This window comes from Ovis aries, chromosome 19, assembly GCF_016772045.2.
Source record: "Ovis aries strain OAR_USU_Benz2616 breed Rambouillet chromosome 19, ARS-UI_Ramb_v3.0, whole genome shotgun sequence".
In the NCBI taxonomy this organism is placed as follows: domain Eukaryota; kingdom Metazoa; phylum Chordata; class Mammalia; order Artiodactyla; family Bovidae; genus Ovis; species Ovis aries.
Genome location: NC_056072.1, coordinates 16913370 through 16928282, shown reverse-complemented (window position 1 = coordinate 16928282; position 14913 = coordinate 16913370). Strand labels below are relative to the sequence as shown.

Genomic DNA, 14913 nt, shown 5'->3' with positions numbered 1-14913 from the left:
GCAGTGTGCCCTCTCCCCACTCAGACTCCCGCCCCTCTTCCCCAGGTGCTGTTCAGCGCTGACTTGCGCCAACTCCAGCGAGCTCAGGAGCCACCAGCAAAGCGCAGAAAAAGGTGCACAGGGCCGGAAGGCTAGGTGGGGGCACAGAGAAAGGGATTCCCCAAACACCCCTCCCTACTGCTCCCTCCTACTCTCCCCCGTCCAGTCTCATGTTGGAAAGGGGACTTCCTACAGCTGTCTCAGGGGCCAGGCACCCTCAAATCAAGCAGTTTGCATAACCATGTGGGGTATAGGTTGTCTGAGGAGACAGAGCTGCCTGTGGTTTTAATCTCTTATCTTTATTGTAAGAAGGAACAATAAAATAGAAATATTTGTATGGAAAATGCAGTGGAGGGGTGATACGGAAAGGGGTGTGGAGGGGGTGGGGCAGGGTACCTCCCCAGTTCAGGGAGGGAGGGAGAGTAGGCCATCCCCAACCCTTCCTGCATAGCAGATCCTGACCCTGGATCCAGGCCCCTAGAGCTGGGGGTGCAGAGAGGGGGACAGTTCTGGGCTGGCCTCCACACAGCAGTCACGACAGCAGCAGCCAGCCACCGGCCCTACATGGGAAGAGAGAGCAGAGCTGATCACAGGAGCAGACCCTCCACTCCAGCCTGGGCCACTCTCCACGGACCTCCCATGCCCTTGCACAGAGCCCTCTTCTCACCCCCGGCTGCTGGTGCCAGGAGCTCCCCACGACCCGCTGTCTGTCCCTGCCCCTCCTGGCTGGTGCCCAGCTGTAGCTTCCTCATGTGCCGCACCACGGCTGTGGCATTGAAGGCTTGCTGTGGAGAAAGGCAGAAGAAGGGACTTTTGAGAGAGTAGGAGATCGTGGGGCAGGGTCTGGTGGTAGAATTCTTAACAGCAGTTCTGTTATTTTCATTCAAGTGATATTGGTTGATCCCCAAAACCCCCTGAAACCTCTACAAGACTTCATTAAATTATATTCAGTCACATTATATAGTTACACACACATACACACGTATAAAATATATGAAGACGTATAATTTTTCATATAATTCACATTCACATAATAGTAAACACTTTGTATAGCATTGTGTGTCAGGTAGTGTTCTAAACACTTATCATAATAGATCATTTAATCTTCCTGAAAGTCTTTGAGGTGGGCAGTATTAGTGTCAGCATTGTCAAAGGAGGAAAACAGGCACAGAGAGGTTAAATGACTTGCACAGCTGTATGTGTATCATTCTCTATTCAACCTGTCCACTGAAATGCCCCTCGAATTTACCATGTCCTAAATCAAAATCTCCCCCAAAACAAGTTTCTGGCCCCAGGATCTCCATCTAAGTGATGGCACCATCATCCACTTTGTCCCCAACCAAAGTCTTGGGCGAGCCCTGGTCATCTCCGCTCTCTTCCAGTATCCATTCTAACATCACTTCTTGTCGGTTCTGCCTCCCAAACAACTCCTGGTCCAGTGTTCTCTGTTCGCACTGTCACTGCTCTGATTCAAGCCCTCACTGTCTCCTGACCGCATCTCTGCCATAGTCCCCTAAAGGGTCTCCCATCCTTCACTCTGCCTTTAAGCATCTTGAGAGCCCCTTGTAAAGGTCAGGTTTCAGCTGAAAATCCTGCCGGAGCTCCTCAGCATCCTCACCATCAAGTCAGTGCTCTACTGTGGGACCCAAGCCCCCAGGCAGCCTGGCCTCAACCTGTCTTCAGCCCAGTTTCCTGCCTGCAGCCCCTTCAGTCCTGCCAGGCACTGCCCAGATGGCTATACTCTCTTCTCCTGGGCCTTTGCACCCTGGTTCCCTCGGCCTCAGACCTTATCCTGCTGTGCTAGACTAATTCCTACTCAGCTCTCAGGCCTGACCAGTCTCAGGCCATGACCACTTTAGGCCCCTTCCAGGACACCATAACTTGGATTATGTCTCCTTGAGAAGAATACACTGTTCTCCCTCTGGTCTTGAAGATCAGGGACCATCACTGGCATAAAGTAGGTGTCACAGCATTGCATGAATGAATGAGACCCTTCAGTAAGCATCCCTGAGCATTTACTGTGTGCCCCACTTGGTGTGAGCTGGAGGCTAGATGGGGGTCGTGGGCTCACCTTCCACTTGCTTTTGGCAAAGTTCTTCTTGATCTGCTCGCTCACAGACTGGTGAATATTCTTATCTAGGGCAGTATCTCCTGCAATCCTAGGACAGGTGTGTATAAAGGGCTGTCGGTGAAGGAAGAGGCAGGCCTAGGGGCCCCAGACCCCATCCTAGCCCAAGGCTTGTGGGAGCTCTCACCAGGGGTGCTGCAAGGCCTGCTCACAGGTGAACCTCTTCTCTGGATCCTTCTCCATCAAGTGCCGGATGAAGTCTTTGGCTGAGCCCCCCAGACAAGAGCAAAGACAGCATGGCGGTGCCTGAGAACACCCCCAAGATAGAACCCACCCCCTCAGGTCTGGCCTGGCATCAAAGCCAGATCTGTCCATGCACTGCCCCACACCACCTGTACTCTTTCTCTAAGTCCCCCGACCCAACCCAGCTCTCCAGCTTTCTCCCTTAAGAATAACTTGTTCTTAGAGAAGATTCACACTGACATGTAAATGATCAATAATGCCTTCACAGCTTTGCTGCCTAACTGGAGGCCCAAAAGGACAGATGAAAACATTAGTGGTGTTGTTTTAGGTACTAGGAAGTCAGTGTGGGGAGGTAGTCTGAAATATACTATGTCTGATCAGGGGCCAGGCAGAGAAAAGCACCCAGGGTGAGGTGTCTGGTCTTAAAGACAGTGCTTAATCTGGGGCTGGGGAATCTGGTGAAGTGAAGAGACCTTCCCTAACCCCCATTCTGCAACCCCCACTCCCCCCCACCCAAGCAGATGAAGCAGGGACTGGAGGTAGGATCAGGGGATGAAAGCAAAGCCCCAAATACCAGAGTCAGAGATGTCGTCCCAGTAAGGAGAGTCAAACTCGTACTCGGCCTTCAAAATCTGTTCAAAGAGTTTGGCATCATTCTCGTCATAGAAGGGAGGATAACCACAGAGCCTGGGCAGGGAGAAACTCATTCTCATTTCTACCGTCAGTGTACACACTGGCTTCCAGAGGGAGCTTTGGTGCGATGTTGAGGTTCAGACAGGACCCCAAGGAAGGAGTTCCCCTTCTACAAAGTGGGGAAACCTAGCTTTCTGCCTTGCTCACTCCTGTCCGACTCCACCAGCTTTCTATTCTGTATTGTGCCACCATCTGTCGTTCCTCAGGGCCTTTGCGCTTGCTCTGTGCTCTCTCTAAGCCACTCTCCCCGAACACTTTGAGTGTCTGGCTCCCTCACTTCATTCTGGATGCCACTCATGCCACCTCCTCAGAGCGGCTCCTGACCTCCTTATCTAAAACAGCATCCATCCCATCTCCCTACCTTGCTTGATTTTTCTTCATACATGTTTCACCACCTGCCATTATTTTACAGGTTTATTTACTTGTTTATTTTCTGTCTCCTCTGCTACTAGCATGTCTGCTCCCTGAGGGCGAGCACTTTGTCGTTTTTTGTTCTCTGCTAAATCCTCGGGGCTTGGCCACAGTGGTCAGAAACCTAGTCTCTATTGAGTGAAATAATACAGTCATTAACTGGTAGAGATAAATATGGATGGCAGGAAGGAAGAAATAGCACAGAGGAAAAAGAGAGCAAAGTAGGGGAGAGAAGTCCAGAGCCACATCCATAACAGCCAGGCCCCCACTCACAGGATATAGGCGATGACCCCGATGGACCAGCAATCCACGGCCTTGCTGTAGGGCTTCTGGGCCAGCACCTCAGGGGCTATGGAGGGAAGGGGACACAGTGTTGACAAATCTCTGCCCGGCAGCTCCCGCTTCTTCCCTGCCCACAGCGCCAGACCAGGGCCCTCCGCACCCACGTATCCTGGGGTTCCACAGGCCGTGGAGAGCACACTGCTGGGGTCTTCCATCTTGGAGAGGCCAAAGTCGGAGATCATGATCTTAGAGTCTTCATCCAGGCTGTAGTACAGCAGATTCTCTGGCTTGGAGGGCGGGAGGGAGGAAAAGGAAAGTTGGAAATGGCCAGAGGCTAACAGAAGCTTCTGCCTCCATAAACACCCCAATGAGCCCCCCTCCCCAAAAGCCACTGTAGTTTTACAGCTACCATCTTGGTTGGAGGCACAAGAAACTCAGGGAAGTTCTCAAGGAAGTTAGAAGTTCCAAAAAGGACAAGGACCTCAGGAGTATGGAGGGGGGGTGGGGATCTCCTATAAACCTCAGGTATGTATTGTGAAGCCCTGAAGAATTTTTGAGCACCTACTGTGTGCCAGATCCTGTGCTGTGCTTCATTTCAGTTCATCCTTACCACATCCCTGCCAGGCCACTGTGAATAATCCCTCTTTACAGATGAGTAAACGGATGCCTTGAGAGGCAAAGTGACTTGCAGTTGGGGATCTATAGTTAGGGAGTGGCTAGGCCAGAATTCAAAGTCAGCTCTATTTCACCCCAGTGCTCTCCTCCTAAAACAGAGTGTGATGTACCACCAAACATGCACCTCATCATCATCTCTGAGGTACAGGGCTTTGGGGGTTTCTGGCTGTCTTTGTGTTTTGCTGTCATCCAAGTTTTCTCCAAAGAGCAAGTGGGAGTTTTATTCTCAGAAAAAACCTAAGATGTGACTGAGATAATCACCTTTGTGTTCATTTGAGTTTCAGAACTGGAATGGGGAGGAAGCAGTTTAGGGCTTAAGAGGTCAGACAGAAAGGCAAGGCTGAGCAAGGGGGTGAGAGGTACCCAAGGTCACAGTGGGGAGTTTGCAGAGGCCCCACTCTTGGGTGCCCTAGCTTCCCACACATCTTCATACCCACCTTGAGGTCTCGGTGTACGATGCCCAGGTCATGTAGGTACTTGACGGCATCCAGCACCTGGAAGATGAGGCGGCTGGCATCCCGTTCTGTGTAGAAGCCTTTTTCCACAATTCGGTCAAACAGCTCACCGCCTGACACCCTGCAGCCAGGGACAGGGCAGTCTGGCCAAGAGAGCAGTGGATGCAGAGAGACCAGGGAGGGGGCAGCAGGGACGGGTGTGAGAAAGGGGTTGACACAAGGCCACTCACAGCTGCATGATGAGATAGAGGTGTCCCCCACTCTCGTAGATGTCATCCAGGGCTACAATGTTGGGGTGCTTGATCCTGAAAGGAGAAATGAGGTGGTTCAGAGCCGAGGACAGTTCAGCCACCTCCCTATCCTCATCTTAAGGAAGCACTGCCTGCAAACCAGGGCAGGATGAGCCAAAGATCTGGGTCCCAAAGGGAAAAGCTGCTTTACCATGATGTGTTATAGTGTCACGGAGGTTAACACTGGGCTCTGGCATCTCACAGACCTGAGTCCTCATCTGCCTCTGCCATGTGCTGTTGAGGGCAAGTCTCACCTCACAGTGCTGACTACTATAGGATTTTAACACTTGTCTGGGTTTATAAATTTGCCAGCCTCTCCCACCAGCATGTCATCTCTACAAGACCGGCAGCTTTATCTTGCTGACCACTGTTCCTCCACACCTAGTGCAGACTGAATACTCACTAATATTCACTGAATTGAGTAACCTCTCCAGACCTCAGTTTTTTAAAATCTGTAATATGAAGCCAGTGATAGTACTTCCCTCCAAGTACTGAGGTGAGGATCACATGAAGAAATGAAGGGAAGAATCTTGGCACAGTGCCTGGCACACAGTAAACACTCCAGAAATGAACCAATGATGGTGAGTGAATTTGATGGAAGGCTTGGCTCTGCCACAGACTTGCTGTGTGACCTTAGGCAAGTCCTTTGTCCTCTCTGGGCCTCAGTCTTCCCGACCCAGTGGTAGAAATGATTATTTCGTCCCTGCTCAGGGTGGTGAGAAAGCTCCGGTGGGAGGCTCGAAGTAGAGATTCTATATGACCTTTCCAGTGGGAACAGCAGGTTTCCCATCAGCATGAGGAGTTCAGAGACCATCTGGTTGTTGTCAGGGTATCAGCAGATAGGTGTTTTTAAACTTGTGAGGTGGTGTAATACGTGGGGCAACTTGAGGTAGGTCTAGAGATAGCATCAGCAGAGATACATGGGTTCAAGGATTGACCTTTAGATATGACTGGACATTAAACCATTGTAAAGAAGCAGTGGCATGTTAATCACATCAGTCGTGTTTGCTCTCATGCCAGGCACTTGAAGTAAAGGACCTCTAATCCCCCCTACATCCTACCAAGTGAAGATAATTACCCCCATTTACAAATGAGCAGCTTGAGGCTCAGAGAGGTTAGGTGATTTGCCCAAAGCAGAGAGAGGAGGGGAGTGGGACGGGTCAAGGCAGGGTTAACCCACAGCAGGAACAGAATTTGCTCCACGCACTTGTGTAGGACAGCGATCTCGTTCTCCATGCTGCCCTCCTTGCCCTCCAGAGCCTTCTTGGCGATACATTTGATGGCTACCAGCTTCTGAGTCCTCTTATCTTCTGCCAGGATGACCTCAGAGAAGGCTCCTCTGTGGGGAGAGGGGCTTCATGAGATGGAGAGCAGGAACCTCAGCTTGCCTCCAGCCTCTCCATCCCCCTATGGGTTACATGACCATCCCCAGGACAAGGAGGTGGAATGAGCCTCCCTTTATTACCCGTTCACCTCTGGTGCCAGAGGTGCCCCAGCCTAGCCAATCAGAGTTGTCTTTTCCCTGGCCACAGTAACTGGGTCCTGTGATGTGATGTAAGCCAGGTTACTGGCACTTTGAGAATGAGGTGTTCTTTCCTGCTAAGTTGGTAGGATGTAAGCCTGGAGCTAATGGTGGTCATCTTTGCCACCACTTGGGGAGAGCCTGCTTGAGAATGAAACCAACACAAAGGAAATCAGAGCAGAGAAACAGTCAAAGACAGTTTCCTAATAATATCATGTGAGCCCCTGTATTCCATACCTGAAGTTTACTCCCTAGGCTTTTTGATTATGTGCATGACTGATTCATTCCTTTTTCTGCAAAAGCCAATTTGAGTCATGGCTTATTTAACACCCTTTAGAACCATGAAGAACATCAACATCACCTGGTAGCTTTTCAGAACTGTGGAATCTTGGGCCCCACCTTAGACCTACTAAAATCAGAAGCTGCATTTTAACCAGATCCAATACTTAGGCCACCTAATGCAAAGAGCCAACTCACTGGAAAAGACCCTGATGCTGGGAAAGGATTGAAGGCAAAAGGAGAAGGGGGCAGCGGAGGATGAGATGGTTCGACAACATCACCAACTCAATGGAGGTGAATATGAGCAAACTCCAGGAGATAGTGGAGGACAGAGGAGCCTGGCAGGCTACATACAGTCCATATAGGGTCACAAAGAATCGGACATGACTTAGAGACTGAGCAACAGGTGATGTGTATGCTCACTGAAGTTTGAGAAGCAGTGCTTTTGAAGTCTTAAAAAGGAGCATACTCATTTTCACTAAAGTTCACTGGTTAAGGAATGAGTGTTGACTAGTGCTCTCTAGAACTATTTGCTTTTCCTGGGATAATAAGTCATAGTCAATGAACAGCATCTCATGGTGACATCTCAATCATCAGACTAACTAGTGACTACAATAGCCTCATTGCAGGCTTCCAGTCTTGTCCCTCTTCAATGTACCCTCTATACTGTGGCCAGAATGACTATCCTGAATTGCAAATCTGCCACAAAGTCTTAAATGTTATCCTGTGGCTCATGAGATTACTTCCAGCCTCTATAGCTTGGCTTCGAGGCCTTACCTGACCTGTTCCTCTCTTTCCTCAGTGTCTTCCCCCCAGCCTCTGATTATAAGCTCCACCAGACTCTGTCTCTTTCCACACATAACATACCTCTGAGCCTTTGTTTATGCCATTCCTCCTGCCTGGAATGCCTTCTCCCTGTCTGACAAGTACTCTCCTACCCATCCTTCAATCCCCAGCTCTAATGCCCCCTTCTCCAGAAAGTTATTCCCCACACGGAAGCCGCTGCTCTCTGGGCTCAACAAGTCCTCTTTTGCGAACTTAGCTAGAGCACAGCACACACCCGGTTGTCATTTTCCGTGGGTCTGTCTCCCTCACAGCTTTGGGATCAACTTGAGGGGCAGAGATCAGGTTTGAGTTATTTTTGGATTCTCACCATGGAGAACAGAGCCATGCCCAGCTTCAGTTCCAAAACCTAGGCCAGAACCCCCAGTTCTTGGCAGTCAGTTTAAAAAACTGGCTCCTTCATTCTCGCCTACTTTCTTGTCACAGGAACCCAGAGCAAGAACAGCCTCTGTTCCACCCCCTGTCAGCCAGAAGTGAAAACTCCGGGCCACTCGGGCCATACAAGGCCACCACAGGGCCTGGGATGTAGGAAACAGGAAGCAGTGATCAACTGGCCAGAGGAAGCACCACCCTGGACCCAGCCTCCCTAGCCAGGCAGGCCCACGAGTGAGGACCCTCCGCACCCTACCCCCCAGCTCAGGGACTGCTCCCCCTTCTCTCCTGCCACAGAGACTCACGTTCCCAGAACATCTCGGAAGTCGTAAATGTCTCTAATGTCCTCTGCCTGCTTCCAGCTGGGGCCTTCCACTGCCCCCGGCATGGCCCACTGCCCCCCGGCCACAGCCAGGGCTCCTGGGAAAGGGAATCGAAGAAGACTCAGCAGGGCTCAGACTTTTTTGTGGGAACTTAGTGAAGGCCCCATTGAGCACGCAGTTATTCATCCTTGATTCATTCATTTGACAAAATCATCCAACATTCATTCACAGGCCATTTGTTCATTCAGCAACATCCATTCATTATATCCTTAAGCCTAGAGGAAAATCCTTCAGGTGGCAGCAAAATTCTTTATTCAATAAAGTCACTCATTCATTCATTCAGCTCACCTCCCAATTTCTCCCTCTCTAAATCCAAACACACGAGGGGATACTGAACTCTAGGAGGACAGCAAAGAAGACCCCAGAACAATTTGTAGAAACACACAGCCCCGGAGAATCCCCTGTCCCCAGAACTGGCAATGTCGCTGCCCCACCCTGGGAATCTCTGGGGTGTCTCCTCTCCCTCCTCCTCCTCCCTTGCCAAGCCTCTCGGAAATCAGGTTTCCGGCAGCCTGGGCTTCCAGCAATATCTCAGCCACGTTTTTAAATAGCTCCTTCTGCACTGTTACCACAGCAACAGCAGGCACAGCTGGAGTTGCCCAGGCCTCCCGTTACCCCTCTCAGTCCTGACTCCCCATCTGGGTCCCAGCAGCCTGAGAAAGGGTCCCCCCCTAACCTGTCCCCTACTGGCTTCATCTCAGCCTGATCCAGCCTATACTTTTACTCTCTTGAGCCCTCTGTCACAACCAGCAGTAGCGGGTAAGCACTCTCTCCCCAGTTATCAGATGGGGAATGGGGAGCTGAAGTTGGAGATGGATAGGATTTGGTTGGAGATGGATAGCTGCCCAATGAGGCCCCAGCTAGGCTCACTGAAAGCAAAGGCCTTGGAGGGCACTGCAGGCAGATTAGGACCCATCCAGAAAACACAGCCTCTCAATGCCATCATAAGCCCACGGAAAGGGAGGTCAAAACTCAGCCCAGTGTGCTGTGTGACCTCAGAGAGGGCACTTTCCTTCTCTGTTTCTTCTGCTGGAAAAAGAGGGGAAGGTGCCCTAACTAGAGCCCATGGTATGAGAGTCCAATCTGGATGAGACTATGTTCCAGGGGGCCTGACCACCCATCCCAGGGGCAGAAACTTCTAGGAAAAGAGACTTGATGGTAAGCTTCAGAGGGCAGGATTTTAAAATCCATTTGGAGGCCTGGCCGAAAAAAAAAAAACCTCACAGTTCCATACATATCCCTGCACCAAGACCCACCCACAACCCTGAAACCAGACACCTGCCCCCAGATCCACACAATCCATCTCCAGATGAGTCTCTGATCACACATGTACACCTAGACATCAGCCCACATCAACTCACCCCCCCCCAGACACCCTCACACCCAGACATCCTTCCCACACCCCAAAACACATCCACACACACCAGGACAAGATGACACCCAGACAGAACAGATACACACACATACCTACCTCACCTGTATACCAGACATCCTGGATTCCGCACACCTGTCACCCTGCAGCTCCTGCACACCCTGTTCAGTGGCTCAAATCATGTCTGACTCTTGTGACCCCATGGACTGTAGCCCACCAGGCTCCTCTCTCCATGGGATTTCCCAGCCAAGAATACTTGAGTGGGTTGCCATTTCCTTTTCCAGGGGATTCTTCCCACCCAGGGATCGATCCTGTGTCTCCTGCTTGGCAGGCAAATTCTTTACCACTAAGCTACCACAGAAGCCCTCCTATACACTCTAGAAGCTCTTAAACTCCAAATCCTTATACATCTAACTCCAAACATCCTCAGGACACAACTATATACCCCCCAACTCTGACTTACTACCCGTTGAGCCAGACCCCAGCACACACAACACTTGGATACAGTCTGTAACAAAAACACGGATTCCCAGACACCCCCACCCAGACGGATACCCTACACACCAACATGCCTGCAACTTCACATTTGATCCACTTGCCTGTGCTAAGACATTCGCACACCCCAATACGGCCGCCACACATCTATACCTCCAAATGCCCAGTCCTTCCACACTCAGGCCCAGCTGAAGGCAGACACATACACACACATCCCTCCTCACCTTCCCCTTTTACCCGCTCAGTTTCCCACTGGCCACCTGGCACCTGCTGGGCCTGGGGCAGAGCTGGGGAAGAAAGGCCCTACCCTGCCCAAGTAGAGTGCAGCACGCCCAGGCACCCCCTCCCATCTTTGGGAGAGGGTACCCAGCGGATGGGGGTCCCGCCGCCCTCTGGCGCCCAGGGTCGTGGGCGGGGCGGCTCCGGGGCGGTACCTGCGGCTGCCCCGCCGCGGGGCTGGCTGGGAGGCCCGACTTGGCTGGGGCCGAGCTCCGGCCGCCGTCCGCCGCTGCTGCGCTCCTGGCCCGCCAGCCCGCTCTCTCACTGGGGCTCGGTTCGGGCTCCGCTGGCTCCCTCCTCCCGCCTGCGGCTCTGATGTCAATGGAGGAGGAGCCTGCGGCGGAGGGACTGGGGAGGTGAGGCCCCGCTCCGGGGCTGAGGAAGGGGCGCCCGGGGCGGGGTGGGCGCGCTTAGGAGCCCCTCAGTTCAGTCAGAGCATCCGCTGGACTCGTTCTGTCTTTCCTTTCCCGCCGGGGTCCCCGTTTCGCAAAAGGAACCACTGAGGCATAGGGAGATGAAGGGTTCAGAATCAATTGGTCAGAAGCAGAGCTGAATTCGAACCCAAGTCTGTCCGATGCCGGAAGCTGACCTTTTCCACCCTGTCTCTAGAAGTTTCTTTCAGACCAGTTCTGTGAGCTTCCTTAGGGTTGAGCTCTGTCCTCCTCCCCTCCCGGCCAGTCCCCACCCCTCCCCACCCAGCCCCGGGAATTAGTCCCTGGGAAGGGCTTGGGAGACTGATGGGAGTGGAGGAATGGGGCCGTAAGGAAAGGCCCACGCAAAAGTAAGCAATGAAGAGAACAGAGGCAGTCGTAGGCTGAGGGCCTCATTCTACTGGCGGGAAAACTAAAAGGTCCTTCTCTGAGGAAGAGCTGATGCTCTAATTCCCTACACCTGCCAGGCAGAACAGGTGTGGTGCCCGGAGGGCCTGGGGCGGGGAGGGAAGGGGGAGGAGGGAGAGTTAAATCAGGCTCCTGGGGGAAGGCGGCCAAAGAGGATCACGTGATGGGGCCGGCGCCTGGGGCCCGTGGCTCAGGGCCAGGTTGGGGAGGGGAAGCCCGAAACCGCTCAGGGCCGGCAGGCAGGGGGCCAAAGGACCTGACTGACGTCATCTTGTGCAAGGCCTTCCTTGGGAAGACGGTGGGGCGGGGAGGAGCAACTCCCAGGAAGTAGGGGTGGGCCTGGACTGGAGCCAGCCAGAGGAGCCAGCCTGAAGGCCCCCGACTCCACCTCCATCACGACTGAGTGCTACCCCGAACTTTTGAATTCCCGCTTTTTCCATCTGGAAATGGGGAGTTGTGCGTTAGTCACTCAGTCAGTCGTGTCCGACTCTTTTTGATCCCATGATTTGTAGCCCGTCAGGCTCCTCTGTCCATGGAATTCTCCAAAGAATACTGAAGTTGGTAGCCATTCCTTTCTTCAGGGGATCTTCCCCACCCAGAGATGGAAGCCAGGTCTCCTGCATTGCAGGCAGATTCTTTACTGTCTCAGCCATGGGGAGAGGACGAGGCTTAACCGCAAGTCAGTTTCAACTGGCTTTTCCCTCTCTTATCCTCAAGACTGTGTTCTAGGGTAGTCAGTTTGTTATGCCTATTTTACAGGTGAGAGAGGAAGATGGCTGAGGTTTCTAGGACGACTTAACCTGGGTCACACTTTGTCTCCCTGAGTCTCACTTTCTCCATTTGGAATATGGGAATATTGATGACTGACTCAGAGTTCTCCCAAGAAGTCTATGAGCTGATGAATGTGAAGTGCCTGGAATACCATTGGGATTTAAAATATGACAGCTAAAATTTACTTTTACTTTAGTATAAACAGAGGCTAAGAGAAGGGACCTGATTTGTCTGGGAATAGGGGCCTAAGTGGCAACTTCCTTTCCCTATATCTCCTTTCCACTGGTTAGATTCTTTCACTTGTCAAGTGACAGAATACCCAGTTAAGCCAGCTTCACCAAAAAGAAACCTAGGGCTTAACATAGCTGAGGCAAGGCTAAAGGAAGAACACCATGGCTCAGCGTCTGAGACTGGAACTGGAGACACAGTACTTGTAGGATTTGCTTCCTCTCATCTCTCCTTGTCTTGATTTTTCTTTACACTTTGGTTTCCTTTCCTCTGCAGAGTGATCTCCTCTAGCTGGAAGCAAGCATGGTGTGAGAGCCCCATCTTTTCAACTGAACCCAGCAAAAGAGGAGCTACACCTGGTTTGGTGTATCAGTCTCAGGGAAGGACTATGATGGGCTCTGCTGAACTGACACGCCTATGCCTTTACCCCTGAACCTGTTGGCAGAGGATTAAGGTACTATACAGGGTAAGTGTACTGTCATGGGCAACCCCAACAGAGTCTCAAGGAGTGAAGACGGCTATATTGCCCAAAGGAATAGCAGTGCTGGGCAGGCACAACCAAAATCCATCCCAGTCCTGCTCCCATCAGAAAAAAAATCAAGTTAATATGTTTTGTTTCTTACTCCTCCAGACTTTTTATAATGTGTATACATATACCCATTTACTCCTATAGCCCCCATCTCCAATGAGCCCCCATATTCACTGAGCATATTTCAAGGTACTAAAAAAGTAAGTCAAGGAAAGTCAAAATATATGGAAAAAAGAAAAGAAAAAAGTAAAGGAAGTAATTCCCTTCTCTCCTTTGTAACTGAAAAAGGACAAAACAGCTCAGACATCGCCATCAGTTCTTGAATCCAACAGAAAATTAACCGTTAGATGTGTGGTCTTCTGAGATTAGAGAAAAATGGAAGAAATCACAAGGAAAAGATGGACAGGCTTATGTACAAACATAACAACCTTTTTTGTTGAGGTATAGTTGATTTACAGTGTGTTCATTTCTGCTGTACAGCAAAGTGATTTAGTTCAGTTCAGTTGCTCAGTCATGTCCAACTCTTTGCGACCCCATGGACTGCAGCACGCCAGGCTTCCCTGTCCATCACCAACTCCCGGAGCTTACTCAAACTTACATCCATTGAGTTGGTGATGCCATCCAACCATCTCATCCTCTGTCGTCCCCTTCTCCTCCTGCCTTCAATCTTTCCCAGCATCAGAGTCTTTTCCAGTGAGTCAGCTCTTTCCATCAGGTGGCCAGAGTATTGGAGTTTCAGCTTCAGTGTCAGTCCTTCCAATGAATATTCAGGACTGATTTTTCCTTTAGGATGGACTGGTTGGATCTCCTTGAAGTCCAAGGTACTCTCAAGAGTCTTCTCCAACACCACAGTTCAAAAGCATCAATTCTTCAGCACTCAGCTTTCTTTGTAGTCTAACTCTCACATACACACATGACTACTGGGAAAACCTTATATGTATACATACACACATATATATATATATTCTTTTTTATATCCTTTTCCATTATTCTTTTTATATTCTTATCCATTTTATCATAGGATACTAAATACAGTTCTCTGTGCTATACAGTAGGACCTTGCTGTTTATCCATTCTATACATAATAACTTACATCTGCTAACCCCAGCCTCCACTCCACCCTTCCCCTCCCTGCCTCCCCCTTGGCAACCACGTCTGTACCCTGTGTCCGTGAATCTGTTTCTGTTTCATAGATAGGTTCGTTTGTGTCATATTTTATTTATTTATTTATTGGCTGTGCTGTGGCACAGTTTGCATGATTTTAGTCCCCGACCAGGGTTTGAACCTGAACCACAGCAGTGAAAGTGCCAGTTCCTAACCGCTGGACCAGGGAATGACCAGGAAATTCCCTGTGTCATATTTTAGATTCTACCTATAAGTGATACCATACGTATTTGTACTTCTTGGTCTTAATTAACTTACTGTAACAATCTCTAGTTGCATCCATGTTGCTGCAAATAGCATTATTTTGTTCTTTTTTATGGCTGAATAGTATTCCATTGTATATATGTACCATGTCTTCTTTATCCATTCATCTGTTGTTGGACATTTAGCTTGTTTGCATGTCTTGGCTATTGTGAATGGTGACATAGGGATGCATGTATCTTTTGGGATTAGCTTTTCATCTGGGTATATGCTCAGGAGTGGGATTTCTGCATCTTACGGTAATTCTATTTTTAGTTTTCTGAGGACCTTCCATATTTTTTCCATAGTGGCTATACCAACTTATTTTGGAGGTTCACTTTTGTCCACATCCTCTCCAAAATTTATTATTTGTAGAGTTTTAATGATGGCCATTCTGACCGGAATGAGGTAGTACCTTGTAGTTTTTATTGTATTTCTCTA

The 14913-nt window shown here is 50.3% G+C and overlaps 2 protein-coding genes across 6 annotated transcripts in view; one reads left to right on the top strand and one right to left on the bottom strand.

Annotated features, from left to right (window-relative positions):
• OGG1 (8-oxoguanine DNA glycosylase) overlaps positions 1 to 14913 on the top strand; it is a 32677-nt gene that overhangs the window by 5198 nt on the left and 12566 nt on the right. Inside the window, exon 6 of one of the 3 annotated variants that reach the window (XR_009597506.1) lies at positions 12816 to 13005. Coding sequence is in view for 2 of the 3 variants with exons in the window: in XM_004018285.5 (XP_004018334.1) it covers positions 46 to 135 (90 nt within the window). In the remaining variant the exon portion in view is untranslated. Of the gene's footprint in view, positions 1 to 45; positions 384 to 12815; positions 13006 to 14913 lie in introns of those variants that run through there. The other 2 variants (XM_004018285.5, XM_012099510.5) reach the window with 2 other exon arrangements.
• CAMK1 (calcium/calmodulin dependent protein kinase I) lies at positions 320 to 10964 on the bottom strand. 3 transcript variants are annotated; one of them, XM_004018284.5, is made up of 12 exons: positions 10857 to 10964; positions 8478 to 8592; positions 6364 to 6495; positions 5097 to 5171; positions 4849 to 4987; positions 3897 to 4023; positions 3728 to 3803; positions 2925 to 3037; positions 2295 to 2373; positions 2111 to 2198; positions 707 to 824; positions 320 to 599 (listed from the first exon to the last, which is right to left on the bottom strand). In XM_004018284.5, exons 2-12 carry the CDS (start codon positions 8558 to 8560, stop codon positions 517 to 519), a joined length of 1113 nt encoding a protein of 370 aa, XP_004018333.1. In that variant the 5' UTR covers positions 8561 to 8592; positions 10857 to 10964; the 3' UTR covers positions 320 to 516. The 3 variants fall into 3 exon arrangements, with proteins under 3 accessions (XP_004018333.1, XP_060258792.1, XP_060258791.1); XM_060402809.1 differs by lacking the exon at positions 10857 to 10964 and adding an exon at positions 10647 to 10831; XM_060402808.1 differs by lacking the exon at positions 10857 to 10964 and adding an exon at positions 10730 to 10831.

What these genes read in the sequence shown, in the direction of transcription:
- CAMK1 (XM_060402808.1), bottom strand. Translation starts at nt 10,772, where the DNA reads ATGGGAGGGGGTGCCTGGGCGTGCTGCACTCTACTTGGGCAGG. An exon ending in CTGCACTCTACTTGGGCAGG is followed by an intron (nt 8,593 to 10,729) that starts GTAGGGCCTTTC and finishes TCCCTTTCCCAG; the next exon opens with GAGCCCTGGCTGTGGCCGGG. An exon ending in TGGAACCCCAGGATACGTGG is followed by an intron (nt 3,804 to 3,896) that starts GTGCGGAGGGCC and finishes TTCCCTCCATAG; the next exon opens with CCCCTGAGGTGCTGGCCCAG.